The 21,760-nt window shown below is 30.7% G+C and overlaps 1 protein-coding gene across 3 annotated transcripts in view; it reads left to right on the forward strand.

Moving 5' to 3' along the window:
* The window catches only part of LOC143067222 (dynein axonemal heavy chain 3-like), a 133,847-nt gene extending 114,228 nt beyond the window's left edge, over positions 1 to 19,619 (forward strand). For 2 of the 3 annotated variants that reach the window (XM_076240337.1, XM_076240342.1), the window contains 11 exons: positions 1,370 to 1,576; positions 2,110 to 2,247; positions 3,584 to 3,844; positions 4,345 to 4,437; positions 8,368 to 8,466; positions 9,800 to 9,982; positions 11,443 to 11,535; positions 12,725 to 12,898; positions 14,306 to 14,416; positions 16,458 to 16,518; positions 17,180 to 19,619. In XM_076240337.1, the coding sequence (XP_076096452.1) occupies positions 1,370 to 1,576; positions 2,110 to 2,247; positions 3,584 to 3,844; positions 4,345 to 4,437; positions 8,368 to 8,466; positions 9,800 to 9,982; positions 11,443 to 11,535; positions 12,725 to 12,898; positions 14,306 to 14,416; positions 16,458 to 16,518; positions 17,180 to 17,325 (1,566 nt within the window). In that variant the 3' untranslated portion in view covers positions 17,326 to 19,619. Of the gene's footprint in view, positions 1 to 1,369; positions 1,577 to 2,109; positions 2,248 to 3,583; positions 3,845 to 4,344; positions 4,438 to 7,377; positions 7,399 to 8,367; positions 8,467 to 9,799; positions 9,983 to 11,442; positions 11,536 to 12,724; positions 12,899 to 14,305; positions 14,417 to 16,457; positions 16,519 to 17,179 lie in introns of all 3 variants that reach the window. The other variant, XM_076240331.1, reaches the window with a different exon arrangement.
* Positions 19,620 to 21,760: the final 2,141 nt, after the last annotated feature.

Consider the following 21,760-nt stretch of genomic DNA (forward strand, 5'->3'; position numbering starts at 1 on the left):
GGAGAGTTAGAGAGAATATGTGAAACAGTAAGTAAACAATCATTAGTTCGCCAGACAGTAAATGGCTTGGAGAGTTAGAGAGAATATGTGAAACAGTAAGTAAACAATCATTAGTTCACCAGACAGTAAATGGCTTGGAGAGTTAGAGAGAATATGTGAAACAGTAAGTAAACAATCATTAGTTCGCCAGACAGTAAATGGCTTGGAGAGTTAGAGAGAATATGTGAAACAGTAAGTAAACAATCATTAGTTAGCCAGACAGTAAATGGCTTGGAGAGTTAGAGAGAATATGTGAAACAGTAAGTAAACAATCATTAGTTAGCCAGACAGTAAATGGCTTGGAGAGTTAGAGAGAATATGTGAAACAGTAAGTAAACAATCATTAGTTAGCCAGACAGTAAATGGCTTGGAGAGTTAGAGAGAATATGTGAAACAGTAAGTAAACAATCATTAGTTAGCCAGACAGTAAATGGCTTGGAGAGTAAGAGAGAATATGTGAAACAGTAAGTAAACAATCATTAGTTAGCCAGACAGTAAATGGCTTGGAGAGTTAGAGAGAATATGTGAAACAGTAAGTAAACAATCATTAGTTAGCCAGACAGTAAATGGCTTGGAGAGTTAGAGAGAATATGTGAAACAGTAAGTAAACAATCATAAGTTGCTTGGAGAGTAAGAGAGAATATGTGAAACAGTAAGTAAACAATCATTAGTTAGCCAGACAGTAAATGGCTTGGAGAGTTAGAGAGAATATGTGAAACAGTAAGTAAACAATCATTAGTTAGCCAGACAGTAAATGGCTTGGAGAGTGAGAGAGAATATGTGAAACAGTAAGTAAACAATCATTAGTTAGCCAGACAGTAAATGGCTTGGAGAGTTAGAGAGAATATGTGAAACAGTAAGTAAACAATCATTAGTTAGCCAGACAGTAAATGGCTTGGAGAGTGAGAGAGAATTTGTGAAACAGTAAGTAAACAATCATTAGTTAGCCAGACAGTAAATATGAAGTTATAAGTATAGCATTTTTTTGTTGTTGTTATATATTCATGTGCTACACAAGAAGATTTTAGTTCCTTTGCTGTGAATGGAATAGATTGCAGTGGCAAACGTTACACTGAAATGAGCATGTGGCTTAATGATCACTTCATATTTGTAGAACAATATTTGTTCGCAGGTATATTATGACAGAGGAGTTTAAAATAGTATGATTTGATTTCTATGTGAAAATTTTTTTTTCTGAAAAACAATGTACCATTCACATAATCAATTAGCAGCAGTACTGACTGCAATTATAGCAAAACTAAGTGAGGAAGTTTATAATGTTGTGCCTAAAAAATTGAGAATTAAAATCATTCAACTTTTCTATGTTTAGATCATCACAGATCCAGCTAAAACCAAGCCATCATTTAGACTGTGGCTGACCAGTTATCCTTCACCTGTCTTCCCAGTATCTGTACTACAGAATGGTGTCAAGATGACCAATGAACCTCCCAAAGGTCTACGAGCAAACCTGCTCAGATCGTACCTCAATGATCCTATTTCAGATCCAGAATTCTTTAATTTGTGCAATAAACCTGTGGTAAGTACAGTAATAATATCATGTATTGTCACATTAAATTTCTGTTTAAAGCCAATTTTAGTCAACTCCTATTGTATGACGAACAGGATAAACTGACCTTTCAAAACTTAAGGTTAAATATTTTTTAAGCTAATATACCTATTTAAATGGCAGCAAAGAAATGTAATTTATATGATACAGGTGTTTTTCAAATTACATTTAAGTCTTCAAAATGTGAATGCATATTCAGTTTTGTGTTTTAAAAGATAGCTGAATACTCCAGATCTAGAAAGCTCAATAAAATTGAGAATGGAAATGGGAATGTGTCAAAGAGACAACAACCTGACCAACGCACAGACAACAGCAGAAGGTCACCAATAGGTCTTCAATGCAGTAGGAAACTGCAATAATCCAGATCTAGAGGTTTTACTTGTTTGTTATTATGGTACATGTATTCATTTTCTTTTTATTATTGGCAGATTAGAAAACAATGAATTTTAAAGAGTTGTCAAATTGATGAATTGAATTTACGTATATAAATGATATGATTTCAGGTTTTTGAGAAGCTATTATTTGGATTATGTTTCTTCCATGGCTTGGTACAAGAGAGGAGGAAGTTTGGTCCATTAGGTTGGAATATACCATATGAATTTAACGAATCAGATCTCAGAATATCTGTCAGACAACTTGAGGTAATTCATTAAACCACATCTGATACTTGCATAAATTTTTAATAGATATAAGAAGATGTGGCATGAGTGCCATTGATGAGAAGACTCTTCATGCAAGGGCCAGTTTGTGAATGTTAACCATTATAGGTCAAACAATGTTTACTGTGGGTTTTTTTCATGAATTTTCTGTTGATTTAGGTAGCACTCCACAGTTAGATGTGCAGTTTCACATTTTGGCCTCTGTGGATTTTTCAAATGTGAGAGCTAGTGTGCAATAAAATTCATTTTTGGATAGCTGAGTACTAAAATAGCCTTCGTATTGGGTTTATATAAACATCAAGATTATGTAATGTATGTAATATAGGCTGTTTTCTGTATGACAGTCCGTATTTTGATGTTTTTTTCCAACTTTTTGTTGCACGAACTTTGTTATTAGATTTTACGAAAAAATGAGGCGAAAGACACCCATTTTTTATTTGACCATTAGGAAGATTTATGTCAACAGTTTCTAAAAAGGTATCACTCAAAAACATTGAAATTCTAGTTTGATCCAAATTTTGGGGGATATGTGACATGTTCACCCCCCTTTTTGCAATATTTTATGGTAAATAAATGCAGAATGTTGCCATGGATACACATAAAAGGAATTATTTTTCACCCTTTTAACTTTTGAAAATCAAATCTATGGAAGATATTGATTACATACATATGCACATGTACAACACAAACATGTTATGTTAATGTATTAGAAATCCAGGAATAGAAGATGATAAAACATTTTGTGGCTCATTTTTAATTTTATTTTCTTACTGTGGAGTGCTTCCTTAGCGTACAATATAATGTGCTGGTCAGTGGTGGATCCAGAAATTTTCATAAGTGGGGGCCCACTGACTGCCTAAGAGGGACCCGCTCCAATCATGCTTCAGTGATTCCCTATATAATCAACCAAATTTTTTCCAGAAAAGGGGTGGCCGGGTACCCAATGTGCCACCCTTAAATCTGCCTCTGCTGGTAACTATCCATTTTAAAGGAATGCATTTAAGGCCTTACATAGAGATGCATTCAGTAAATATAGAACTGCCGTGAATGATTTATTGATTTGAATTTTTTAAATTGCTTAGACGTAAAGGATTTTTACTTTTATTTGATAGAAATTCTGTAAAAAAAAAGTCTCATTTTGGTGTAATATGATTTATTGATTTTTCTACTTACTAGTTGTTACATATGATATTTTTCTCATAATGAAAGTCCATAGTAATAGTGAAACGAAACAAAATGAACAACTGATTCTCAAGAATTCCAGTGGTAATACAAATCTGAACTTCTTATTATCATGATTATTGTCTTTCCTTTACAGATGTTTGTCAATGATTATGATGCACCACCATTGGAAGCCCTGACATATTTAACTGGAGAGTGTAACTATGGTGGCAGAGTTACAGATGACCTTGACAGAAGGTTAATTCTTAGTCTGCTGAAAATATTTTACTGTGAAGAGATTATTTCAGATGATGAATATAAGTTTTCTACAAGTGGATTGTACTATGCACCACCTAAAGGAACATACAATAATTATATTGAGTACATCAGGAAATTACCACTGATGCCACATCCTGAGGTATGCATGAGTTAAATTTATCTATCCTTAATTAAAAGTATCATTAGTATACACCTTATTGTTATTTGTACTCGTTAACAAGACATCACAGATGTCCCTATAAATTTCTGACAACACAAGGGAAAGTTTTTGGTCACATGTTTTAGAAATTATGTCAATAGGTCAAGTGTGACAAAATCTTGTTTCCCTTACTTTGAAATATCTTTACAACTATATAAGGAAATTTAAACATTTTTTTTCCTTTCATAATAAAATTAAAACTGAAAAAGAAGTCTAAAAGAGTAATCTGTTAGTTTTTTTTACAAGAATGAGATAGATGGTTAATCTTAAATATGAATTCGATAGTTTGAAGAAAGGACCCAAACTTTTAAATCATCCGAAAATGACTGAAATTATGTGAAAAAAATCTGGAACCTTGATATGAGCAGTACAGTGATTAAAACCTTATATTGTTTGAAAGAAGTGAAATGATTGATTTGAATTTTTATGTAATATTTCAGGTGTTTGGCTTACATGAAAATGCAGATATATCTAAAGACCAACAAGAAACTCAGCAGTTATTTGAAGGGATCCTTCTAACATTACCACGTCAGGTGAGGCAATGTACCAGTAATTGTACAGAATGTATATTAATCTGTGTATAAAAATAATACATGTAGAACATTACTTGTATTCTTGATTACTAGAAATAATATTAGAAAATAGCTGATACCAAAAACCAATTAGAAAATGCTTTTCATCCCTTACATATATGATTTTTTCTCAGCTGTGAAAAAAATATTCTGTAAAAGTCAAAAGATATTATGAAGCATTGATTGAGATGAATTATAATTCCATGTTACCATATATATCACTGATTACTGTTAAGATCACTTAGTTTAACAGTAGCATTTGATCCACAGAAAATTTGAAAAAATGTATAGTGAATTGAATCAAGATTGCTCAGTGAATGTTGAGATTTGTTGAAAATTTCATAAATTTTAAAAGGAGTGAAAAATTCCATACTGCTGTTATTTTGCCAAACAAATTAGAAAAGAAAAATATGAGTTATTCTGTTGTCAGATTTTTTCTGTTTAAACATTATATTTTCACTGAAAAGACGAAGGATTTGTCTTTTTGTTCTTAATCAATCTTTTGTTTTAGACATTTTATTTACTTTATTACTTGTAAATTGTTTACCTTAAACTTATTTGTTTTTGTTTATTTTTACCCTATTTTGCATGCATGGTATGTGTTTGTGTGATTTTTGTGTGAATAGGACCCGGTACTAATTTCTTCATTCATTGTTTTTTTACTTCACTTTTATTTTTATTTGCTTATGAACTTTTGTTTACTCTTCGCCCAACCAACAATGAAAGTGCCACTTGCTTTCAAGTACAGATGTTAGGTACTAAAAATCATTTCAAAATGATCTTTTTGTCTTACAATTGATGTATCATGTTTATTGACAAAAGTCCATGATAGAATTAGATGAGGACCTCGGTGGCCGAGTGATCTAAGTAGTTCTACTACTGTAATCACTAGCCAGTCTACACTGAGGTTGTGAGTTCGAATTGTCTGTTTTTGCTGAAGCAGACGACAGCCTCTTAAGCATGGGTTTTCCTACTGGATTGGTGAGATAAGGGGATTTATTTTCTATACCAAATTCAACCCTTTTGGTCAGTTGACATTTCATGTAAAGTAATAAAGGTAAACACTTAAGATTAGGTCACCATGAGCATAGGCGGATTTAGAGGGGATCACCCTCACCCCCACCCTTTTGTGGGAAAAATTTGGTTGATTATATAGGAATTCACTGAAACACAACTGGAGCGGGCCCTCTCTTATGATTATTTCTGGATCCGCAACTGATGACATTCATTAATGATTTTAATGAAAACTTTAATAATGATCAGGGATTAAGTGTCCTTTATGATGACTCTATTTCTTTATTTCTATTTTTACCTTTTTGATTTGTTTTATTTGCAGTTTTATTGCTTCTATACAGTGCTTTATTATGGTTTTAAAAGAGATTTTTCATCATTACAGATCTTTCACAATTGTATTTGCTCTTTAATACATTTATACTTAGTGTGACTGGGTTGCATCCTTGATGTTTTGCTTTCAAACTTTTGAGCTACATTTATGGTTACCTAGTGCTTAATAACTGTTAAAAAACAACATTATGTGCAGATATCTTAACATCCAGTGACTGATATTACAGAACATACTAAGTTGCTGATCATTTTATGGTTGGGTTTGCTAGTAAATTTAGCTTTCTGATTTCCAATGAACAAAACCTTAGCTTGAGAAATTAGAAATTACTGGTGCATATATTGTTATCTGAGTAAATCAGAAACTTACCTTTGTTTTAGTAAGAAGGAGCAATAACCCTCTGTAAGCAAAGTTTTGTATACATTGGTACTTGACTTAACTTTGATAGTGGAAACTGGAAACCACAGGAAAATGTTCTGAGAAATTTGATTTATAACAAGGCCAATTGCTTTGCTATTTATTACTTTTGAAAAATAAGTAGATGTGTATGATTGCCAATGAGACAATTATCCACTAATGGGCAATGTTGTTAAGAACTTCAAATCACCATACATCCATCAACAATGAGAAAAACACATACCTTGAAGTAAGCTATAAAAGGTGCCCAAATATCAAAATAAGAACCAAGTCAAAAGAGAAAACAACTTCCTAATTTCAGCTTATATGACTCCAAATGGTCAGAATTTTAATAGCATCATACTGTGGTTAAAATAAAGGTTTAGTAAAGAAACCATCAAACTTGTATGTTGGAGAGAAAAAAAATAATCAGCTCTTGGAAATAACTATCAATAACAAAATATTAATTATTGAATTTGCTATTTATGTTTCTGTAGATAGTGAAGGTGAGTAGGGACACCGTAGCTGAAAACGTTGATCATTTATTTCTTGATTGCTCTGTTTAATTACAACTCTAGATCCTAAATGATCTTTAATCTTATGTAGAAGGGAAAATATATCTATGATAATTGCATGAAACGTAGTAACTTATATGCATGTTTTTGTATGAATTTATCACCAAATAGTATTTTTACAGATTGAATGTTTAGTGATATTATGTTCACACATTTCTAAGCAACAGAACACTTCTAATGATATTTATTCAGTATACATAGATGATTTCTTTTCACAGTTTTAACTATTTTTGTTTCAGTAGCGATCATATTATTTATCAGTTTTAGTAATACACAGACAGATCTATATACTGTAAATTAAGAAATTATTGTGTGCAATTCTTATTGCAATTTTGTCATTTTAGACATAATGAGATTTTAATTTTTGTGATATTGAGAAAAATCCTGTTTAATTCATTTAAAAAATTTCAAAATGCAAGTTTAAATTAATGCAATTATAACCATGTTGCATTTTTCGCAATAATAAAAACATTGCAATAATTTTTGAATTTACAGTATTTTAGACACTTGAATTGTATAGTTATATTCAATATTATATTTGAATATTTCTAAGCTGAATTACTTTAGTAAAACATTTCACAATTTCAGGAAATTAAAGATGGTGATAACGTAAGCTTCTGGGTGAAAAATCCTGTCTAAATCCATTTTGTTTCCTTTATTAATGTTGTGTACAAGTTTGAAAATAATACTGTTAACCCCACATAAACAAGGATTGTCCTGCTAATGTGTTTGGATCAGAAGAAAACAAATAAAAAAAAGTTATTGACCATTTTTTTTTACAGGATAGTCCTTGTACAAGCAGAAACACTGATATTTTTAAATCCATTCTTATCCTTAAAAGAGTTTTACCTTATTATAAGTGCACTTAGTTTAAATGAAATCTTTCTGTTTTGATACTTTGAAATTTCTTTAATAAGGAATTTCTAAATTTTATGTTGTGAGGTTATATACAGGATACATGTATATGTTATTTTAGGAATCTAGCATGTATTTATATGTCACCTGTATATTATAAGAAATATTATATTATATTCACTATTTATGTTATTATATGAAAGGATTACATATATGTATTATATATTTATGTATGTGAATATTTAAAAAAAAATTGTATGAAAGCATTTTTTGTCACAAATCTCACACTTTTTGCTTTATTGCTGTTCGTGAATGAGAAAATGAGAACAAAAAGAAATGTATATCATAAAGTAAAAGTAGATTTGGTCAGAGACATATATATGAATATGTTTCTGATTTGGTCTTTAATTGAACCAGTATAAATTGCTAAAATTAGGCAATTAATGATTTGATTTTAGTAACATATAAAAATTATTGATTCATATCTGGGTTTTTTAACAAAAAAAATAAGAAAATAAAAAATCCTGATATTGACTTGTTTAAAATATTGCATATTCCATTGAGACTCGATTTGTTCTCATTTTCTGACAATACCACATTTATATTATTACACACATGTATAAGCAATATTGTATATATATATTTTTCAGACTATGGTCATATACAGATTTGTACTGGTTTCTAGTGCAGAAAATAAATAATATTTTACTTTATTTTTAACAGTCTGCAGGTGGTGGGAAGTCATCTCAAGAAATCATTGAAGAATTGGCGTCAGATATTTTGTCCAAAATTCCACCAGATTTTAACTTGGATGAAGTTCAGGTAATAAAAAAAGGTGTTACAGTAATTAGTAAAATATTATTTCCTGTGATTTTGATTGGATAACATCAAAGTTTGAAGGATTATTTTTTTTTTTCATGACTGAACCAAGGACAGTGCCATCATATGAATTAATGTAATATTAAGAGGTATCTGTCAATGGGACATTAACCCAAAACAAAATCAAGAATACATAGAGAGATCAGCACACAATCTTCAACAGTTGCCAAGTGTTTAGCTCTGTCAAGCTCTAAATTATCTAAAATCGGTTTAAGATGTGAATGAATTTAACAGACCCAACCAAACTATTGCCATTTACACCAAATTATCCAATATGACAAAAACATTTAGATAAAGATTAACCACTTACATGTTCCTGCCTTCCAGATGTTTTTTATGCCCCATTTATGGGCATTATGTTTTCTGGTCTGTGCGTCCGTCCGTCCGTTGTTCTGTTCGTCTGTCCGTCCGTTCATCCCGCTTCAGGTTAAAAATTTTGGTCGAGGTAGTTTTTTATGAAGTTGAAGTCCAATCACTTCAAACTTAGTACACATGTTCCTTATGATATGATCTTTCTAATTTTAATGCAAAATAAGAGATTTTTCCCCATTTTCACGGTCCACTGAACATAGAAAATGATAGTGCGGATGGGGCATTCATGTACTCAGGACACATTCTTGTTTAACAAAAAAATGGCCTGCTATTAAAATATTTAATATCAGTTTTAGGAGATTTTTAATAAACTATCATAAACTGTTTCTCATCTGCTGAAATGTAAGGAGTTAATCATGTTTGATATGTGTGTTTATCACTTACAGAGGGTGAATATAAATAAGAACAAACGTGAAAATTACACAACTAGTAACAAAGAGTGAGTGCAATTATTGCCCTCAAATATAAATGTAAAATGAAGTTCAAAGCTATTTTTATGCCCCACCTACGATAGTAGAGGGGCATTATGTTTTCTGGTCTGTGCGTCCGTCCTTCCGTCCGTTCGTTCAGGTTAAAGTTTTTGGTCAAGGTAGTTTTTGATGAAGTTGAAGTCCAATCAACTTCAAACTTAGTACACATGTTCCCTATGATATGATCTTTCTAATTTAATTGCCAAATTAGAGTTTTGACCCCAATTTCACGGTCTTCTGAACATAGAAAATGATAATGCGAGTGGGGCATCATACTATGAACACATTCTTGTTCCTATTACTATTGCAAATGACATTTGTAGCCCCCTATCACCCCCCGCCCCCCCTTTTCCAAAAAAATTGAAGACTTGAATTTTCTGAAACTATGGATACTTATTGAGTAAATTGTAAGTAATTTATAATTTTTTCCTCAGAACCGTTATCCAGTAAGATATAACGAGTCCATGAACACTGTACTGCTACAGGAACTAATACGATTTAACAGATTGATACAAGTGGTCAGAACATCACTGCAGGATATTAAAAAAGCAATAAAAGGATTGGTTGTAATGTCAGCTGACCTGGAGGACGTATTTGATAGTATGATGGTGGGAAAGGTAAGTTAATCTCAATGTCAGCTGATGTTGACGACATATTTGATTGGTGGTAAAGGTAAGCTTATGTCTATATCAGCTGACTTGGAGGACATATTTGATAGTATGATGGTGGGAAAGGTAAGTTAATCTCAATGTCAGCTGATGTTGACGACATATTTGATTGGTGGTAAAGGTAAGCTTATGTCTATATCAGCTGACCTGGAGGACGTATTTTATAGTATGATGGTGGGAAAGGTAAGTTAATCTCAATGTCAGCTTGATGTTGACGACATATTTGATTGGTGGTAAAGGTAAGCTTATGTCTATATCAGCTGACCTGGAGGACGTATTTGATAGTATGATGGTGGGAAAGGTAAGTTAATCTCAATGTCAGCTGATGTTGACGACATATTTGATTGGTGGTAAAGGTAGGCTTATGTCTATATCAGCTGACCTGGAGGACGTATTTGATAGTATGATGGTGGGAAAGGTAAGTTAATCTCAATGTCAGCTGATGTTGACGACATATTTGATTGGTGGTAAAGGTAAGCTTATGTCTATATCAGCTGACCTGGAGGACGTATATGATAGTATGATGGTGGGAAAAGTAAGTTAAATCTTTGTTACCTATATAATACCAGCTATAATTAATATCAAGTGAAAAAAAGAACTATCAAATTTTACAGCTGTAATTGTAAATATCAAGAATGTTTTTGACGTTTGGAAAAAAATCTTCAGAGTATTCTTACTTTCAAAAGATCATTATAAGGAAAGATACGACTATAATGTTTACCTGTTCAGCGATTACTCTTAGAAATTAACGTGGTTTTTTTTGCTATATACCAGCATAAATCTTTTTACTATACATTTCTTTATAAAAATAAATTTGGGTTATCTCCCCTTTTACAAAAACTTTTTATTACTTATCTCCCCTTTTACAAAAACTTTTTATTACTTATCTCCCCTTATAATCCCAACCTTTTTATTTGTTAAAAATAAAGGGAATATCCTAATATAAAGTTGCAATTTTGCTGGAGTTTTGCCATCTTTTGATCCTACTCTAAATATATAGCTCTTTACATTTGCAGTATGCTCATACAAAAAGTTTCCCAGATGAGGAGAAATACAATATGATATTTGCAAAATTGAAATCTTATTTGTTGTTTAATGACATCAAAATAAGCAAAAACTTTTGATATTGCACTTAGGGCTTAGAAAAATGGATTCAAAGGACTGAATCCAATACTTAACTATTCCAAAATGAATTATTTTGAAGATGAATTTCAAAATGTGGTCTGAATGTTTTCCTCTGTGATGTTGAAGAATGTTATAAGTTTAGGAAATTTAGAAAAAGTAACTTCTTAAAAAAAAATATATAAAGGTACTGACACTGTGTTTTTAATAAGGATGAATTTAAATAAAATGTATGATTTTTGTATTTTATGAATGAAAAATTAATATGAAAGTTAATTCATTTTTAGGTGCCATCTGTCTGGGCTTCCAAATCTTATCCATCCCTAAAGCCTCTAGGGTCATATATAACAGATCTTATAGCCAGATTACAGTTCTTTAAGGTAATGTAACATTTAAAATACTGAATAAGCAAATAAATTTCACTAGCAATTCATTGATACAACTTTTAAATTAGTAAAATTAGTATAAAAAAAACAACGTAAATATGAAATGTCACAAATATGTCCAAGTTGGATCTAGTATTGTACAATGTATAAATAAAACAAAGATTTTTGAAATATCATGAAAAACTAGATGTTGTCAATTGACATGAATGGCCCCATCTCAAAAAGTTGAAAAATCTGCAATTTCAATAAAAGAGGGACAAAAGATACCAAAGGGACAGTCAAACTCATAAATCTAAAACAAACTGACAACGCCATGGCTAAAAATGAAAAAGACAAACAGAAAAACAATAGTACACATGACACAACATAGAAAACTAAAGAATAAACAACACGAACCCCACCAAAAACTAGGGGTGATCTCAGGTGCTCAGCTCAAAATCTGGAGGCGTAAAGAAAAATGTCCATATAACTGTGATTTTCAACAATTTTCAAAGTGTCAAAACTTAATGGAGCGGAACGACACTTAAACTTAATCTGTAACTCATCATGGTTAGCTCACATACCAAAAATCAGCTCAATATCTGAAAGCATTTAGAAAAAAGGTTCATACAACTTTGATTTTCAAAACATTATCAAAGTCCAAAGCCTGAAATTACAGCAAAAATTAGCAGAGCGGAACGAAACTTAAACTTTATCTATAACTCATCATGGATAACTCACATACCAAAAATCAGCCCAATATCTGAAGGCTTTTAGAAAAAAACTCTGTATAATGATTTGTTGCGGAATTACGGAATAACTGACAAGGGTAAAACTATCTGGCCCCGACAACTTCGTTGCGGGGCCATAAAAATTACCACAATAATGGATAAATTGGGAAAAAATATCCACAACAATGAGTTGGTTTCACATTATATAAATACATTGTATGAGCTTTACAATTTTTTTATGATTGGAGTATAATTTTAGTTTGGGAAAATTGCATTCTGTATAATGTTATTGATATGCTAGTTTATTTTATCTGACATCCTAACAGTCTGATAAAAGAATCTTATTGAACTAACTTACTTTCCTTAAGACCCACTGTATTAATTACAACCTGATATTTCTTCAAATAGCAATCCTTTCAAATGCTATTGATAGAGTTGAGTATATATTGATGGGCTACATTGTTATATTTCAGGACTGGATATACAGTGGTACCCCACCAGTATTTTGGATTTCTGGATTTTATTTCACTCAGTCCTTCTTGACTGGTGTACTGCAGAACTATGCCAGGAAATACAAAACTCCTATCGATCATTTAGGCTATGAGTTTGAAGTAACAACAACAGAAACTTCCATGGCATCTAAACCCGTAAGTTTTGACAATTCAAGAAAGCAAGATGCTGTGTTTTTGTTCATTTGTTTTTTATTTAGATGTTTTCAGTACATTGTGTTTGCTACATAGAATGATTTATAATTGTTAAGAAGAATCATCTGAGCAATATTTGTCTTTTTACAGTTGATTTTTTTGGCATTTGAAATTTATAAAAAAAAAAAATTTTCAGATGTACATATTTTATAAAGTTATTTGTTTACTAGTACTATTGCTTAAATGTTTATTTCAAAGAACTTTTTTAAACACTTGTTATTTCATTGCAGATTTTGCCTACTTTGGTATAGCTTTACTATTTATGTTATAGAAATGACTCAGCACAATAATGTAACAGTCCTAAAAAAATTTTTTTTAGTTAAACACTGGCAGATTTACAGGGGCTTGTTAGTCAGATATTGTCAATAATTGCCAAGACATTTGTTTGGGGGGAGGGGGTATAAAGAAGGGTCCACTTGCCTTTTTTGGATTCTTCTCTGTCCTTTTAAATAATGGAGAACAAATATACCTTGTAGTGTTATCCAAACTTTGTGTAAAATTTTCTTTAATGATTGAATTATTTATAATTATGGATCAAAAGAATGATGACTGTTACACACCTAAAATTGTATCAAATCAATTAATTTTATCTGATTAGGTTTGCTTACTATATACCTGTTTTCAGTTTCTGATACAAATTGAAATAAAAAAGAAACGTACAAATATTTGCTTTCAATACATAAAATATTTTGATAGAAAATTTAATTTCATAATTAGAAAATATATTTCTATTGAACAATTGTTCCTAAATTGAACAGGTATAGCCATAGCAACAATACCCGGTCAGATGAAATTAATACAGTAATAGCTGAATGTAATCTATGTGTATTGGTCTGGACAGTTAAAATATAGTATATAATTGTGATTGATCACTGGATAGTTGAATATAGTATAATTTTGTGTTTGGTCTCTGGATAGATAGTATATTTTTGTGATAGATAATATAGTATTATAGAGTTCATGTATAGGAAAAGGATTCAGTTTGAGATCAATTATAAATGATCACACTTAGCACTCGTTTTAGATATATAATCATATTGTAGAGAGAATGATTTGTTCACACATGAAGAAAAGAGTGAGGTTCTGGTGATGAAACACTATTACTGTTGTAGATAAATATTTTACAGAATTTACTACAAAACTTTTCTTTTACTCAGATCTGACTTCTTCTTTCTGGCCCCTGAACTAATTCTTGCAGGGACCATATGTTGTATGTTATGATGACAAATGCATAGACTGATGAAACTTTTTGATATTTTTAAGGAATTTGAATAAGCTTTCTTGGAAGTTGTGCATTTTATCCTTTATATTATACATAATTACCAAAATGATTCACTTTTTGTTCAAAAGACAAATGGTGCTTATATCAGAGGACTTTTCATGGAAGGAGCTCGTTGGTGTAGGTCTAAGAGGAAAATAGTGGAATCTGAGCCAAAGATACTGTATGATCTGATGCCTATTGTATCCTTTGTTTACACAAATTAGTATTATACTTACATTTTACTGTATATGTAAAAAAAAAAAAAAAAAATTAAAATGTCAATTGTTCTTGAACAATTGAGAGGTCTTTCCTTTTGTAATGTAAAATACATGTTCCAATAGACGTAGAATGTATTGAAAAGCTTTAAAACATACTGAAAATCCTTTAAATAAGGTCAAAAGCACATAATTCGCTATATGGGACATGACCTTGACCTTTGACCTTTTGACCTTTGTCAAGGTCATTAGTCCCCAATGTCATTGCTGAAGACCCCATGGGTCTAGGACCTTTGGTTATATAGTAAAAGCTGATTTTCTCTTTTCAGAAACCTAAAACAAGGGTTATGCCCCTTACAGAAAGGTCAAATCTCTTCGGTCAAAATGTAACAAAGTTGCGCATAAATGACCCAAACATTTTCCACTATTCAACACATCTGAAAGTATTAAGGTTGCTGAGTTGTTCTGATAACAAGGTGTTAGGTCAAAGGTCAAGGTCAACATACACATTTGACCTTGAGATATTTTTCAAAGTCACATGAATTGATGATGAATGGTGAAGATCCTAGGTGTCTACGACTTACGGTTTCTGAGTTTTGGTGGTCAACCGACACCGGTTAATTTTAATAGGGGCATAACTCTACCAATGAGTTGTTGAATCTTTTCGATCCAAATGTAACGAAGAACAGGGGTCTGATCCTGAACAAATTTCACCCTTTGTTTTTTTTCTACCTATTACGGTTACTGTGTTGGAACGATAACAAGATTTTTTGGTTTCGGAGGGATTACTCCAAACCGACAAAATATTTCAACTAACAGGGTGAGTTCCGGATAGGTATTCATGACACCAATACAAAGTGTGAACATGAAAGCGACACGTCTTACGGTTAAGGCTGCTAACTTCGTCAAAGTTTGGCGGAAAAAGAATAATAATAATAAACAGAAGAAATACAGTTTTGAAAAAGGAAAGACCTTAAAAATGGAAAAATGATAACCTAAGTAATATGAACAATTGTTTATGATATTTTGAGTCATCTATTTTATTTCTCATGATCACAGTGAATCTAGTATTACTGTTTTGTCGCAGGAAAAATGGGACACCAAAACTGTAATAATGACCAGTGACTCACTCGAATAGTGAAATTATATTAGTATTTATATGGTTAATATTGCCGCACTTTGAGCTCATGCATAACTCATGCTATTTGAATGTAAATATATATCATTTAAATAATAATAAAGAATCGCTTTAACTTTCTATTGTACTAATTTTAATATTCAGTACGTAAAGCAAAACATAGCGTACAAAGCTATAGTTTATTTCAAAATACGCAGCGCAAAACTATTGTCGTCAAACGTCAAGAAACATGAATATGAAAAATGAATATGATATGAATGGGAAACATATAACACTGAAAACACAAATAATATGAAATGCTTAATAATGAAACAAAACAGATAAATACGTCAGGTGACAGTTTTATGGTGATTTTGAAGACAGTTGTTATTTCATGCACACCTTTCTCTTTGGTAAAAAAATTAAATCAGCAGTAAGGACAGCTGTAATGATCTACGAGGCCTAAGTAGTCACCGAGTCAATCTAAAGACTACAATTTCTATTTACTGCTTTGCCACCAAAAATGCTGAAGCCAAAAAAAAGTAGACTGGTTTACTCATAGCCAAAACTCTGTGTCAAGTATGGGTGACATGCCTGCCTTTGTACTGTAACCTATTGAGCAAGTACATTTAAAGTCCAGATCAACATGTAGATCTAGTAAAAGGAATGTTGCATATTCATATCATTTGAATATGTTATCATCCTGAATATGTTTGTAATATTTGCCACTAGACAAAAAACATCACTCAGTTTATCAACCACACACTGTGTCTGATCTCAGGAGATATTTATATATAAACTACAGTGATAAACAGGGGAAGATTAAAAAATTACTTAACAATTTTTTCAAACAAAAATAATAATTATTAAGAACAAATATGCTATTTAATTCCTTAAATCATTGTGTAGATACAATTGAAACCAGGAGAAAAACATAAATTTGAAGAAAAGCAAACCTACTCATGTCCAGGTAAGTCTTCAGATTGAAAAAACAAACAGAAATAGTGTTTGAATTTTTTTTTAAATACATAACAAGGACAACAGGTATTACCAAAAGATATTGAACAGTACAACAGACACACCAACTACTAACACATGACTTCTCTGATAAAAAAGCTGTATTAATAGGGACTAATAAAAATGAGTTATACAGGTTTAAGATAGCCTTACTTGATACGGGCATAAAATGTGGTATTACATGTAAAGGATTTAACACACAAATTGTTGGAACATACATAAAATATCCAAAGATGCATATTGGGTAAGAGATGCATCTTTCTTAGCTTTATTTGAAAAAATCTAGCTGAAAAAATCTTAATATAAAAAAAGATGTGGTATAATTGCCAATGAGACAACTCTCCACAAGAGACCAAATGACACAGAATTAACAACGATTGGTTACTGTAAGGCCTTCAACAATAGACAAAGCCCATACCACATATAAAAGGCCCTGAAATGACAAATGTAAAATGATTCAAACGAGAAAACTAACGGCCTAATTTATGTACAAAAAATAAAGGAAAAACAAATATGTAACTTATCAACAAACGACAGCCACTGAATTATTTGCTCCTGACTATGTATATTTTTCTTTTTTCCTATTGTAATAAGTTATGTTAATCTGTTTTCAGTATATAAAACAAGTGCAAGAAGAGGAACACTATCAACTACAGGTCACTCAACAAATTATGTATTAAACATTCTGATACCATCCACAGAACCAGAGGACCATTGGATCAATAGAGGGGTAGCTTTGTTGTGTCAACTAGATGACTGAGGTCAAAATGGTGGAAATAATAAAAAATTGTTTAGTGCTAACATTTATACAGCTAAATAAAATCGTAGAAATATATTTAGTGCTAACATTTCTGACGCTGAAGGAAGTTTTTAGAAAAATGTTTAGTGCTTTCATTTCATATTTTCAGCTTAATTATTTATAAGACTACATATAGAATTAATAGAAACAATTCAGTGGTATTGTTATTTTATACATGTACAATATTTTAGATAAGAAAAATAATAATAGTTAGAAATAAGCAAATTAAACCTTTAATTTTCGATGAACTAATTTAATATAGGAAATGTTCTAAAGAAGACATCATTAAATAATCATTAATTGTTTGTTCATTTTACATTTTAACATTGTCATGTGATGTAAGAGTTTTTAAAATGGAGGAAATCATTAGTCATTCATCTTTATATATTCAGATAAAAATATTCTTCCATTGGATTACAGTATGTGGTTCATGTAAAAAAAAAAAAATGTATGAAATATTTACCACTAGATGTAAACCAAAGAACAATCAATCAATTATCGTATAAAACTGATAATTTTTTAACTGTCTTATTAGATTGCATGATCATTGTTGTATGTGAGAGAAGGAAAGTTATTTTCTTTACATTTTTTATGTAAGGATTTTATTTTGAACTGATCATGTGGAAATTTTTCATTATACAGGGCTTTTTTTTGTTGTTGCTGATTTTATATTTATTGAAACAATGGGAGTAAAAGAGTCTCATGTGCAAGTTTGATGCAAAACTTAAAACTGAATAGAAGGTGCTTCAGTTAAATATGTGTAAAGCTTGTGTCAAGTATTATCTACAGTATTCAAAAGTGGGAAAATTAGGGTTTCAGATTTATTTGAGTAGTAAATGAAGTGATCAAGTTTTATTTTTGTTAAAGGGCTAGCAACTTTAAACAATAAGAGCTTGAAAAGCTCTACGCCTACAAATCACCCCTGAAGTATATGAGAACATAATGGCGGACTTGTTTATATAAGCTTCTCTGTGATAAGATATTTTGTAACTTAGTTTGGTGTCATATTGTAACATTATGGCATCAGATATATTGTAAATTAATATGGCATCAGATATATTGTAAATTAATATGGTATCATTGCATTTATAAAGCTTTGTTTAGCTTGTTATTTTTTAGTCGCTTAGATGGTTCTATCTTGTACATAAGTTGTAGCATTTTAATGCCAAATCAAAGTCTTTCAAACTAATGTATATTCACTGTAAATATTTTTTAAATGTGTTTTTAATAAATGTGGGAAATCATAAGATTGTGATGTAATTATATTGTATTATTGTAAACCAATAACATGTTCTTAGACCAATCTGAGACAAAATTATAACTGGTACTTGACATATCTAGTGAATTTGATTGGTTTACAGTTTCATGTTGCCATGACAATGATTTGGAGTAATTGTTTTAGATTTTCTAGTCTAGTTTGACTTTCTACATGCTTGTAGGCATAAATTATTACATTAGTTCAAGTGATCTTTTAACTTTGATTTTTTTCAATAACATTAAAATGCTGTCATTCTATATTTAGTATTTATTTCATGTAGTAGACTTGAGGCCCCGTTAACTAATTATTAAGTGAAAATAATTATATTGGAGGTTAGTTATTATTTCCCCTTTGGTTAAGGGTAGATAAGATAAATTATATTTCTCATACATATATTTCATTGCTCAATGCTAGTCTGTTTATTCAATGATATGCCAACAAAATGCGGAAACTTTTGAAGCTAAATAAGCTCAAATTTTATAGTTCAAGCAAATTGATATATATTTATGAATTTGTAACATATCTTATTAAGAAAGATTGGGACATGAGTTCTTTTCTTAAAAAAAATATATTTCCTTTCCATTCTGTTTATTTTAACCTGAATCTTGGTTTGACATTTCTTCAAACATCAAAGATTAAATTATGCTTAGATATCAAATTAAAGTATGAAAATTGTATGATGCCGTTAACTTTGGTATATTTTTTAATTTAACAATTGTAACTTATCAATCACATTAGATTTATATTTATTTTAACTTTCTATTTATTTCTTTTTTTTAATCTTTGTTGCTATGGTGATTTATGAAGTATTATGCTGTAAATAATTGTAAATATAACAATATAATTTATTTAGTGATTTTCACAGCTTTGTTGTAAAGAATCATACCGTCCTATTGTACTCTGTGATAAATGTTTATATAGAATTGTTTACAAATAAAGAATATATTTTTTACATTTTTTACATACATGACTCACTCTTAATAAAAGTAGAAGATAATTTCCTTAGTTGTGTTCATTTTGAGAACCCCTGTATAATATGGATAAATATTGACAAAAATGGGCCAGTGAAATACTTTACAATGATATTGCATCCAAAGTTAATCTTTTATAAACCACTCAGTTTGGTAAAAATGGTCCACTGGTTTCTGAGAAGATTTTTTAGGAAAAAGTTTAAAACAACTGTCAGAAAGTAATATGTCACACAATGGGCAAAATAAGAATGAATTAAAAAGGTGTGATAGTACATATAATAGAAATTATTTCAAGAAAAAATATCCCAAAACTGTGAAAAATATTAGAGTTTACAGCTCCAGACCAGGAAAACTTTCTACATCCTCCATACAGCATAACAAACAAACTTTGTTAATAGGGAGAGAAAGGATTAAGTGTATTAAATCAGGACATATAACAGAAAATAACGAGATAAAACTCAGAGAAAAGGCACAATCTGTCACAGTAAGATCTTCAACGAAGAGCAACCCTTGCACCTTACCAACAGTTCAAGATACTCTAGCTAGATGAGAAATTGCAATCTATGCTGGGAAAACAAATGAATCAAATACTTACAGATACAAACAATTTGCTTACCCTCATTTAAAATAATAATGATGTATGTGCTGTTTTGCTAAGCATTCACCTTAATTCAAAGTATCAAATAACAGGAATGTGTGCATGTCCTTAGGCAGTCATTTTATATGGTACAGAACTTGGTCAGTGATTGTTCTTATTATATAGCATGTTTTGTTCTTTAAAGGTATAAGAGTTGATGTCAAACAAATCAGTTTTGGTTTATTTACCACTTTCCTTGGCATGGAAGATGAGCATGAATTTGTTGGATTTTTGTGTAAACTTCATCAAAATTTGTCCTTTGTATAACTCATAACAAGCACTGGATCTTTCAGTCAGTTGACCCAATAACAGAAGTGTGAATAAGTTAAAATAAGACTTCTTTCATTTACTAAGATTATCTGTATACAAGAATATTGAAAAGTGCTTTCTATTATTAACGGTTTGTGTACTGGTACAATGATTTTCTCAATCGATTAAAGGTCATATTAAAACAAACAATTTAAAAAGATATAAAATTTTATTTCATTTAGTTTTTTCATCATTACAATCAAAATGGCATGATCTAGGTGATTTACAATATATACATAATCAATAATGGTAATAATAATAATCATAAATAAAACAAACTAAACAGGTTTAAATGAAAAGGTAAGATTTGAGGTCAGAATTATTAGGTCTTTCCACTTTTCTGTGGAAAGACCTATTGTTTTTCTTCTGATTATTTTTTTTTTTTTTTCTTCCGCCAAATTTTGTTCTTGCGATAAACATTTGTTTCGCAATATGTCGCTTAGATATTTGGTATATGATATCGAACAGTTTATGCGCTTTTGAAATTTACCCTGCGTAACCGAATACTTTTCTTTGTAGGAGTTATCTCCCCAAACACTGTTTTCCACAACTCCTTCGCAACCGTAAAAGATTACGACAAATTTATTTTATACAATTGCTCGTTATATCCTTCGCATGATTTGTCCAATTTCGACCGAAGCAATATGAACGCTCCATATGAGAGTTATTTCCCTTTTTGTATTTGAAATTTTAAAATGTATTTTAAACTGGAGCACCATAAGTGATAGAGACCTAGGATCTTTTGATTTGAGGTCCTTGGTCCAAAAAAATTAAAATTAGGTCAAGGTCAAAGGTCAAGGTCATATTCTAATTTTTGAATTTGTCTTATTTTCACTCATTTTCATTAACCTTATAAGATATCGACAAATTATTTTGTATAAATTGTTAGTTGCGACATGTTGTAACTAAATAATTTTAGTTGAAAGGGTGCGTAAACAATGAATGGGAGTTTTAGCCCCTATCATATCTTAAATTATGTTTAAAGTGATATAACTTATTAACCATACATATTAGAGACTAGGGTCTTTTGATTTGAAATCCTCAGTTTGTGACCTTGAAATTGAGGTCAAGGTCATAGGTTAATTTGACGTTCTAGATTTTGACCTTTGCTTTAAATTCATATCTATACATCATAAAGCCATATGAACTGACATTTTAGACTGATTTTTTATATTTTAATATCAAAATAGATATTAACTGGTGGAAAGACCTTCAAGAGAA

Source organism: Mytilus galloprovincialis, chromosome 1 (genome assembly GCF_965363235.1).
Source record: "Mytilus galloprovincialis chromosome 1, xbMytGall1.hap1.1, whole genome shotgun sequence".
Classification (NCBI taxonomy): Eukaryota; Metazoa; Mollusca; class Bivalvia; order Mytilida; family Mytilidae; genus Mytilus; species Mytilus galloprovincialis.